Source organism: Salvelinus sp. IW2-2015, unplaced genomic scaffold (genome assembly GCF_002910315.2).
Source record: "Salvelinus sp. IW2-2015 unplaced genomic scaffold, ASM291031v2 Un_scaffold1222, whole genome shotgun sequence".
Taxonomy (NCBI): Eukaryota; Metazoa; Chordata; class Actinopteri; order Salmoniformes; family Salmonidae; genus Salvelinus; species Salvelinus sp. IW2-2015.
The window spans coordinates 52,056-62,948 of record NW_019942786.1 but is presented as its reverse complement, the minus strand read 5'-3'; the positions used below and the strand labels follow the sequence as shown (position 1 = coordinate 62,948).

The 10,893-nt window shown below is 41.3% G+C and overlaps 2 protein-coding genes across 5 annotated transcripts in view; one reads left to right on the top strand and one right to left on the bottom strand.

Moving 5' to 3' along the window:
• The first annotated feature begins 1,449 nt into the window (after nucleotides 1–1,449).
• On the top strand, nucleotides 1,450–5,110 carry LOC112070114 (voltage-dependent anion-selective channel protein 2). The gene is made up of 9 exons (XM_024137526.2): nucleotides 1,450–1,551; nucleotides 2,394–2,465; nucleotides 2,865–2,914; nucleotides 3,011–3,163; nucleotides 3,256–3,308; nucleotides 3,531–3,758; nucleotides 4,019–4,169; nucleotides 4,393–4,450; nucleotides 4,545–5,110. The coding sequence occupies exons 2-9, from the start codon at nucleotides 2,399–2,401 to the stop codon at nucleotides 4,634–4,636; spliced, it is 852 nt and encodes a 283-aa protein (XP_023993294.1). The 5' UTR covers nucleotides 1,450–1,551; nucleotides 2,394–2,398; the 3' UTR covers nucleotides 4,637–5,110.
• Nucleotides 5,111–5,800: 690 nt separating this feature from the next.
• Nucleotides 5,801–10,893, bottom strand: part of comtd1 (catechol-O-methyltransferase domain containing 1) — a 17,574-nt gene continuing 12,481 nt past the window's right edge. For all 4 annotated transcript variants that reach the window (XM_070438840.1, XM_024137525.2, XM_070438839.1 and 1 more), the window contains 3 exons: nucleotides 8,352–8,406; nucleotides 8,136–8,269; nucleotides 5,801–6,615 (listed from right to left, as the gene is read on the bottom strand). In XM_070438840.1, coding sequence (XP_070294941.1) covers nucleotides 6,463–6,615; nucleotides 8,136–8,269; nucleotides 8,352–8,406 — 342 coding nt within the window. In that variant the 3' untranslated portion in view covers nucleotides 5,801–6,462. The remainder of the gene's footprint in view (nucleotides 6,616–8,135; nucleotides 8,270–8,351; nucleotides 8,407–10,893) is intronic.

The window sequence follows — 10,893 nt, the reverse complement described above, 5'->3', positions numbered from 1 at the left end:
AGTTTTCCGATGACACAACAGTGTTAGGCCTGATCACCGACAACGATGCGAGAGCCTATAGGGAGGAGGTCAGAGACCTGGCCATGTGGTGCCAGGATGACAAGCTCTTCCTCAACGTGATAAAGACAAAGGAGATGATTGTGGACTTCAGGAAAAAGAGGACCGAGCACACCCCAATTCTCATCGATGGAGCAGGTTGATTGCTTCAAGTTTCTTGGTGTCCACATCACAAACAAACTCATGGTCCAAACAAACCAAGACAGTCGTGAAGAGGGTGCGACAAACGCCTATTCCCCCTCAGGAGACTGAAAAGATTTGGCGTGGGTCCTCAGATCCTCAAAAAGTTATACAGCTGCACTATCGAGAGCATCCTGACTGGTATGGAACTGCTCAGCTTCCAACCACAAGGCACTACAGAGGGTAGGGCGTACAGCCCAGTACATCACTGGGGCCAAGCTTCCTGCCATCCAGGACCTCTATAATAGGCAGTGTCAGAGGAAGGCTCTAAAAATTGTTCGACTCCAGCCACCCTAGTCTTAGACTTTTCCCTCTGCTACCGCACGGCAAGCGGTACAGGAGCYCCAAGTCTAGGTCCAAAAGGCTGCTTAACAGCTTCTACCCCCAAGACAAAAGACTCCTGAACAGCTGATCAAATTGCTACCCAGACAATTTGCATTGTCCCCCCACCCTTACGCTGCTGCTACTACTCTCTGTTTAATATCRATTTATAGTCACTTTAACTCTACCTACATGTACATATTACCTCAATTATCTCGACTAACCTGTGCCCCCGCATATTGACCCCAGCCTCTCTACTGTTATTTTTTACTGCTGCTCTTAAATTAAAATATATATTTTTTTACTTAACACTTATTTTTCTTAAAACGGCATTGTTGGTTAAGGGCTTGATAGTGAGCATTTCACTCTAAGGTCTACCTACACCTMTTGTATTCGGCGCATGTTACCCTGATGAAGACAGCTTGCCTGTCGAAACGTTGGTAAATTAAATATTTTTGCATCTGAGCTGCWAGAGTGTGCGGCTCTCCTTTATTTTTAAGTTTTCTACTCCGCTAGCCAGCACCTCGCCTAAATAGGGGTGCGTTTCTTTTTCTCCTAGAGTATTCGGCGCATGTGACAAATACGATTTGACATTAGCTGACTGCTAGACCTATCGTGTTAGGTAAAGCACCGTGGTTTCTATGGTGATAAAGACGTCTTCCATTTGCCTGGTATATTATTTGTAAAGACAATTGTATTAAGTTAATTAATACACAAATATWAAAGTTTTTCAGTCTTGTATTAACAAAATTATTAAATATGGACATAGAAATACTAAAATAAACCCAGAACTCAGTCATCCTACTTTGATTTAGACAGGCAAAGAAACGAACAGCTATATTTATAGGGTCCTGCGATCCTGGGGTCATGAGAGGTTGTTTTGCTTTTGCTGTTTCTCCTTCATCGCCCTCCAGCTGGATAGGACTGTCGCGACGCGGTGTTAGAAACTGCTTGAACAACGAACCAATTATCTGCACCAACGCAAAACTTCCAGTYAGTAATTGCCATAGTTTTGTTTGCTATCTAATTAGGTACCTTGCTTGCCAGCTAACTAGCTAAATGTTAGCTAGGTAGGAGACATGGCCGGGTTCCAGCGCTGAGAAATRTGTAGCCAGTTAGCTAACGTTACATGGATAGCTAACGTTAGTCCATTGTCAAGGGTAAATACATGTCCCGATCTTTGACATATTAACTACAGTATAACTAATTACATTTAGACTTTTATTCGAGGTGGAAATATGTGCCATTGCCTAGCTAGCTAGTTACGTCTTCTTATTGTCTAGTTCAAGTTGAGAGAACAGATTGCTACTGTGAGCAAATCCCTGTCTGTGATGTAATGGCTTGTTAACTTGCTCGCCGGCTAGCTATTTTGTTAACGGCTACTATCTAGCTAACTTAACTTTCATTGAACCAGCCGCCAGTCACATTGATATTGTAACGATCTACTGTAGCTAGCTAGGCAAACAAACAACTTGAGACTTGGCAGTGGCTTTGACGTGCTAATATCGACGTCAAGATGGCTGCTTGCAGATAACCTTGTTCTTCAAAGCTTTACGTGTGTAGAGATGGTTGTGTAGGCCTGGCTATATCCCTTAAAACGTGTTCACAGTCCTACGAGGAGATGATCCGTACATTCCCTATTATCTGATCAGTTACTTGGTGGTGGAGTACACTGCTACTAGTCAATAAATGGCGAACAACATGCATGTTAGGACTATCCCTTTGTGGCAATACCATCTTTGTCCTACATTTGCTGTAGTAGGCTACATGCTGAACTCGGTCAGTAGTASCACGATAGCATAATTTGTCATCTGCCATTTTCCTTCTTGTCACAGGTAGAATGGCTGTCCCTCCATCATATGGTGACCTTGGTAAATCTGCAAAGGACATCTTCAACAAAGGATATGGTAAATGTCTTTGAAACTGGTTGGTTTACCCCTGTAGGAATGATGAGCAGGACACACATTGACCTTAATGTAACAGGGGCCTCTTCTGACAATTTAAACGGTTCACATCACTTTCGTTTGGCCTCTCTTGAGCCCGTAAGGGAATGTTTCCATCAATGCACAGAACACATTTCACACTGACACAACATTTTACAAGGAAGTTAACATAACACCCGGGCATTCAATTTGTTCAAGACATGTCACAATTGGGCCGAATGGATCAGTATTCTCCATGTAGAAGTCCATTTGGCAAGTATTTAAATGTTAAGGAGACGCCAATCAAAACAAGGTTAACGCCACTACCTTAATATGTAATGGAACATGTGGTGTCCTGAATGTTATGGTTTGTTKTTTTATTAGGTTTTGGATTGGTGAAACTTGATGTCAAGACCAAGTCTTCAAATGGAGTGGTGAGTTTGGCTTTTCAATCCTGCCAGGATTACTGTACATTCTGGTTCTCCATAGCAAGATATAGGTGTGCTAAGTCTGTCATTATTGTTATTTAGGAATTCAAAACCTCTGGCTCATCCAACACMGACACCAGCAAAGTCAATGGCAACCTGGAGACCAAGTACAAATGGGCTGAATACGGCCTGACGTTTACAGAGAAGTGGACCACAGACAACACTCTGGGGACTGAGATCACCGTTGAAGACCAGGTAGAGAGGAGAAACCGGTACTCATCCAGTACTCATATACTGTAATTTGTGAGCTTTCTATTCAGTTATGCTTATTTTTGTTTCTTCCATAGATCACCAAAGGACTGAAACTTACGTTCGACACCCAATTCTCACCAAATTCTGGGTAAGGTTTGTGGCTTTTTTAATTTCAAGCACAACTAAATGTTTCTCACCAGTCTTTTGAAACTCTGATGTGGATAACATTTATTGTGCATGTTCAGCACTGCATAATCCACCACCAATCTTCCTTTATTGAAAATAATCAGTGATGACTGAACTAGAACAACATAAATATCAGACTGATTTTTATTCATCCTGTTTTCCTCCTCTATTCTCCTTCTAACAGCAAGAAGAGTGGGAAGGTGAAGACTGCGTATAAGCGTGAATACGTCAACTTGGGCGTGGATGTAGACTTTGACTTTGCCGGCCCGGCCATCCATGGGGCAGCGGTGGCCGGATATGAGGGATGGCTGGCTGGCTACCAGATGACCTTCGACACGGCSAAGTCCAAAATGACCCAGAGCAACTTCGCCGTTGGCTACAAGACGGGAGATTTCCAGCTGCACACCAATGTGTAAGCTTCATATCGATTTGTATTTTTGGAGGACTTGTGTCTCAGCAGTGAAGTGAAAAGTATGACTGTTTCTACTAGAAAGATGGTCTCCTTTGTGCTTATTGGTAACTATGGTCTTAACAAGTTACATCGGTTTTTAATAAGTTGTAGGTTGATTTCAGTGTTTCAGTTAATCTTTTGTTGAGTTATTATTAAACAAAAAGAGCTCTTCATCAGACAAGGATAACACAATGTATGTATGTTTATGTCCTATATCCCAGTAATGATGGCACAGAGTTTGGAGGGTCCATTTATCAGAAGGTGAATGACAAGCTGGAGACTGCTGTGAACCTGGCCTGGACAGCAGGCAGCAACAGCACGCGCTTTGGCATCGCTGCKAAGTATCAGCTGGACTCCAGTGCCTCCATATCTGTGAGTGCTGCTCTTTTGCTTGTCTTGTTTATCAGCCTGACGGCTGTTTAATATTCAGGGACTGGTTCTGCACGATTAGCAGTTTATTAAATGGGAATGGGTTGTGTCAAATTAGATATTTTAGGAAGTAACTGGACAATAGTGACGTTCTTACGCAATGCCAATAATTATCATAACCCATTGTATTCCATTGTTAATTGTATGTGTTTGTTATATTTTCCAGGCTAAAGTTAACAATGCCAGCTTGGTGGGAGTGGGCTATACCCAGACGCTGCGACCAGGTAAGAATTGGCTCTCACTACTTTGCAATAGCACTGCCAGCCATCACCYAAGTGGGTTGTTGTAGCGAAGTTATTTATTTTTCCCGTTCTGCAGGTATGAAACTTGTCCTGTCTGCACTGGTCGATGGTAAGAGCATCAACGCCGGTGGCCACAAACTGGGACTGGGCTTGGAGCTAGAGGCATAAGTATCTAGCTATCCTTTCTAGTGAAGTCTTCATATTTTAATATTTGAGGGAATATCAGAAGAATTTGGCCTTATTTATTTCCAACCCAACAACCAGTAAGGGATGTCTCAAAGGAAAGTGATGAATCTAAAACATCAACAACATAGCCCTCGGTTCTGTCAGTTAGATGGATCCCTGACCTATCAGCCACTGTCATTTCCTTTCAGTTGGTTTGTAGTCAGTCATCCTGTGTGTCCTATGAACAGTAGCCCAGTACCACTAAGCCTGTTATGTATTGGTTTGTAGTCAGTCATCCTGTGTGTCCTATGAACAGTAGCCCAGTTCTACTAAGCCTGTTATGTATTGGTTTGTAGTCAGTCATCCTGTGTGTCCTATGAACAGTAGCCCAGTACCACTAAGCCTGTTATGTATTCAGTCATGTATTCCTGTACCACTAGTGAAATACATCCTCCTTCTCAAAGAGCGTGTTCATTCTGCATGTTTTACGTTTGTTTTCTTGGTTTTGCTCGGGACAATCCGAGGAGGGTTATATAAAGATGTATACTTTCATTTAGTTCTATATATAATAACAATGTTATTATGTTGTCATTGTGTGACAATCCTGAACTGTTGTTTTTCACACTATTATATTATACCTTAATTTATATCCTTTCCCTGTTTCATTTGCACATATAGTAGCCTTCGGTTAGCAACGCTTTGCCTGTTGTCAGGACGGCTCCTACTCWGAATGTTCATCACGTATTCTGGAGACCTTAAACCTCTATTCTATTGGGTGATCTATTTAGCTAATATTCTTGAGGACATGTTAATTAATTATGCTTACTGCTTCGCCACCCATTCTGCGGTCTTTGGCAGACCCATACGATCTTGATTACCTAACCTGTTTCCTAGTTGAACATGGTAATATAAATTGCACGACATTGCCAAATGGGATTTTCTGGGTGTCATTAGAAAGGAAAAGGGGAAACTATTATAACTGAGCGAATCCTCCACCTCCCCTTCCCCTAGCTGTGTATAAATGATATGACTGGGAAACCAGAAACCAAGTCCACTTGTCTGTCTACCTTTACAATAAAGTCTTTAAACAAGTCAGTCCTTTGTTCTTGGATAAGTCATGGCGCCTTCACACGGTTGGACAACATGAAACTGTACATGACAAGTCACTTGTTTTACAATTTAATGTACAGCTCAACCATAATGAACATTTAAAACAACCGTAAGTGAAATTATGACTCGCCTGAGTACAATATGTGTAGAACTGTAAACATTACACATTACTTTGGTCCTTTCTAGGACCATCAAGTTTTATTTAATCGCTAAAATTAAGGTGTGATTTAAGATTCTTCATAAAAAAACAAGAATATTGACATCTTAATTTTATCTAAAGTAACAGTTGMCAAAATTATGTAAATTGAGAAAGCAGACACCCGACTTGTTTTTAGAGGTACGTTTTCAGTATATTTTTGAATGCTTTCAGACAATGATATTAATCACGAAAAAAAATAGTACACTAAAATTACCTGATTCTGACAGTCCTAGTTCTTTCATTTAATCCTTTTCAGGTCACATATATTCAAGGGCAGCATTACACACATGGATTTAATGACAAACAACTTAAAGTCAGCACTTGTACCAAAAAGATGGCAAGTACTATCTGATTATCATAACGTAAAGCTACTTCTCAGTAATTGGGTACTACAGTTTACCACAGTAAAGGCCAGTGTTGGTCAATTATAACCCAAAGGTATTTGATACTACAGTACAGACCAGTGTTGGCCAATCTCCCATTTAGTACTAWAGTTTTAAGACCTGTCTCCTACATKGTGTTAGAGTTTGAAGGCCAGTGTSACGCCGTCWCCCACAGTGAGCATGCTGATGTTGATCCTGACATCCCGGTACAACTTCTTGTTCAGCTTGTCAATGGCCTGGGTGTCAATGTCATCAGCTGCAGGGTTTACCACCTTACCACTCCACAGAACCTAAAGCACAGAGCAGCAGCATCATTATAATGTGTATATGTATATTACCATTCAAAAGTTTGGGGTGACTTAAATGTCCTTGTTTTTGAAAGAAAAGCAAAAAAACATTGCAGTTAAAATAACATCAAATTGATCAGAAATAGTGTTAATGTTGTAAATGACTATTGTAGCTGGAAACGGCTGATTTTGAATGGAATGTGTACAGAGGCCCATTATCAGCAACCATCACTCTTGTGTTCCAATGCCACGTTGTGTTAGCTAATCCAAGTTTATAATTTTAAAAAGGCTAATTGATCCTTAGAAAACCCTTTTGCAATTATGTTAGCACAGCTGAAAACGGTTGTTCTGATTAAAGAAGCAATAAAACTGGCCTTCTTTAGACTAGTTGAGTATCTGGAACATCAGCATTTGTGGGTTTGATTACAGGCTCAAAATGGCCAGAAACAAATAACTTAGAAATGATCTCTAACCAGAATAGAAAGAGTGGGAGGCCCCGGTGCACAACTGAGAAAGAGGTACATTAGAGCATCTAGTTTGATTAACAGACGCCTCACAAGTCCTCAACTGGCAGCTTCATTAAAAAGTACCCGCAAAACACCAGTCTCAACGTCAACAGTGAAGAGGCGACTCAGGGATGCTGGTCTTCTAGGCAGAGTTGCAAACAAAAAGCCATATCTCAAACTGGCCAATAAAAATAAAAGATTTAGATGGGCAAAAGAACACAGACACTGGACAGAGGAACTCTGCCTAGAAGGCCAGCATCTAGGAGTCGTCTCTTCACTGTTGACGTTCAGACTGGTGTTTTGCGGGTACTATTTAATGAAGCTGCCAGTTGAGGACTTGTGAGGCGTCCGTTTCTCAAACTAGACACTCTAATATACTTGTCCTCTTGCTCAGTTGTGCACCGGGGCTTTGCACTCTTTTTTCTATTCTGGTTAGAGCCAGTTTGCGCTGTTCTTTGAAGGGAGTAGTATACAGCGTTGTACGAGATCTTCAGTTTCTTGSCATTTTCTCGCATGGAATAGCCTTCATTTCTCAGAACAAGAATAGACTGATGAGTTTCAGAAGAAAGGTCTTTGTTTCTGGCAATTTTGAGCCTGTAATCGAACCCACAAATGCTGATGCTCCAAATACTCAACTATTCTAAAGAAGGCCAGTTTTATTGCTTTAAATCATGACAACAGTTTTCAGCTGTGCTAACATAATTGCAAACGGGTTTTCTAATGATCAATTAGCCTTTTAAAATGATAAACTTGGATTAGCTAACACAACGTGGCATTGAAACACAGGAGTGATGGTTGCTGATAATGGGCCTCTGTACGCCTATGTAGATATTACATTAAAAATCAGCCGCTTCCAGCTACAAGTCATTTACAACATTAACAATGTCTACACTGTATTTCTGATCAATTTGATGTCATTTTACTGGACAAAAAATGGGCTTTTCTTTCAAAAACAAGGACATTTCTTACGGCTGTCCATGTGATTTGAGACTACAGTCCTCATATTGAAACACTCACGTTATCAATGGCAATAATGCCTCCTTTCCTCACTAGCTGGAGMGATTTTTCATAGTAGTTGTCATAGTTTGCTTTGTCTGCATCYATGAAGACGAAGTCAAATGTCTCGGCCTCGCCATTGGCCAGGAGGTCATCTGAGGAAGAGGAGCGAGTGTGAATACATTTGTTCATTGTCTTGTTTGTAATGGATCTGWTATAAACATGTTATTACTATACCTAGAGTTTTCAATGCCGGCTGGATGCGTAGATCTATTTTATGTTCCACTCCAGCCTGCAAAGAAAGCACAGAAGTAGACCTGGTGGTTGAGTTATGCATGGTTACYCATGGTTACYCATGACTTTCTGACACCAATTTTGTGCTCTGCTTACAATGTCGACAATAAGGGCTTTTCTTGAAGGTGGTAGGTAGGTGAGATAAAAACGTCTGTTATCAGGTGAGACCATTAGTAATGGATGCTCTGACAGACTCTCTATGATGGATCAGATTACTTTCACATTCCCATCAATCTATTACACAACCACAGCCAGTCTATCAAAAGCTTGAATTGATTTTGACGAGGGACTGTGAAAAAGCTGAGTTTATATATTTTTTGTAAAGTCCAGAATATCAGCAGTGTACTGAACATCTACAGGTTCACAGCTATGGGAATAATGATGAACTTAAAGGTATTTTTTTCATAACAGAGTGTTTTGTGCTTGGTATCTTAGCTCCATAAAAGCAACAACCATAACAAGCTGCACACCCATCGAGGCGCTCACCCATCGAGGTGCAGCTAGTTCTTAGCCCAGTGAGACAGCTTTTCTGATGCCATGCAAATGTTTTTTTTTTATTTATTTTTTATTTTTTCACCTTTATTTAACCAGGTAGGCTAGTTGAGAACAAGTTCTTATTTAAAACTGCGACCTGGCCAAGATAAAGCAAAGCAGTTCGACACAAACAACAACACAGAGTTACACATGGAATAAACAAACATACCAATAATACAGTAGGTAGAGAAATATATACAGTGGGGAGAACAAGTATTTGATACACTGCGATTTTGCAGGTTTTCCTACTTACAAAGCATGTAGAGGTCTGTAATTTTTATCATAGGTACACTTCAACTGTGAGAGACGGAATCTAAAACAAAAATCCAGAAAATCACATTGTATGATTTTTAAATAATTAATTTGCATTTTTTGCATGACATAAGTATTTGATACATCAGAAAAGCAGAACTTAATATTTGGTACAGAAACCTTTGTTTGCAATTACAGAGCTCATACGTTTCCTGTAGTTCTTGACCATGTTTGCACACACTGCAGCAGGGATTTTGGCCCACTCCTCCATACAGACCTTCCCCAGATCCTTCAGGTTTCGGGGCTGTCGCTGGGCAATACGGACTTTCAGCTCCCTCCAAAAAGATTTTCTATTGGGTTCAGGTCTGGAGACTGGCTAGACCACTCCAGGACCTTGAGATGCTTCTTACGGAGCCACTCCTTAGTTGCCCTGGCTGTGTGTTTCGTTTCGTTGTCATGCTGGAAGACCCAGCCACGACCCATCTTCAATGCTCTTACTGAGGAAGGAGGTTGTTGGCCAAGATCTTGCGATACATGGCCCCATCCATCCCTACCCTCAATACGGTGCATTCGCCCTGACCCCTTTGCAGAAAAGCATCCCCAAAGAATGATGTTTCCACCTCCATGCTTCACGGTTGGGATGGGTTCTTGGGGTTGTACTCATCATCCTTCTTCCTCCAAACACGGCGAGTGGAGTTTAGACCAAAAAGCTCTATTTTTGTCTCATCAGACCACACGACCTTCTCCTATTCCTCCTCTGGATCATCCAGATGGTCATTGGCAAACTTCAGACGGGCCTGGACATGCGCTGGCTTGAGCAGGGGGACCTTGCATGCGCTGCAGGATTTTAATCCATGATGGCGTAGTGTGTTACTAATGGTTTTCTTTGAGACTTGTGGTCCCAGCTCTTTCAGGTCATTGACCAGGTCCTGCTGTGTAGTTCTGGGCTGATCCCTCACCTTCCTCATGATCATTGATGCCCCACGAGGTGAGATCTTGCATGGAGCTCCAGACCGAGGGTGATTGACCGTCATCTTGAACTTCTTCCATTTTCTAATAATTGCGCCAACAGTTGTTGCCTTCTCACCAAGCTGCTTGCCTATTGTCCTGTAGCCCATCCCAGCCTGGTGCAGGTCTACAATTTTATCCTGATGTCCTTACACAGCTTCTCTGTCTTGGCCATTGTGGAGAGGTTGGAGTCGTTTGATTGAGTGTTGTGGACAGGTGTCTTTTATACAGGTAACGAGTTCAAACAGGTGCAGTTAATACAGGTAATGAGTGGAGAACGGAGGGCTTCTTAAAGAAAAACTAACAGGTCTGTGAGAGCCGGAATTCTTACTGGTTGGTAGGTGATCAAATACTTATGTCATGTAATAAAATGCAAATTAATTACTTAAAAATCATATAATGTGATTTTCTGGATTTTTGTTTTAGATTTCGTCTCTCACAGTTGAAGTGTACCTATGATAAAAATACAAACCTCTACATGCTTTGTAAGTAGGAAAACCTGCAAAATCGGCAGTGTATCAAATACTTGTTCTCCCCACTGTATATACAGTGTGTTCAAATGAGGTAGGATAAGGGAGGTAAGGCAATAAATAGGCCGTAGTGGCGAAGTAAATACAATATAGCAATTAACACTGGAGTGATAGATGTGCAGAAGATGAATGTGCAAGTAGAGATACTGGGGTCAAAGGAG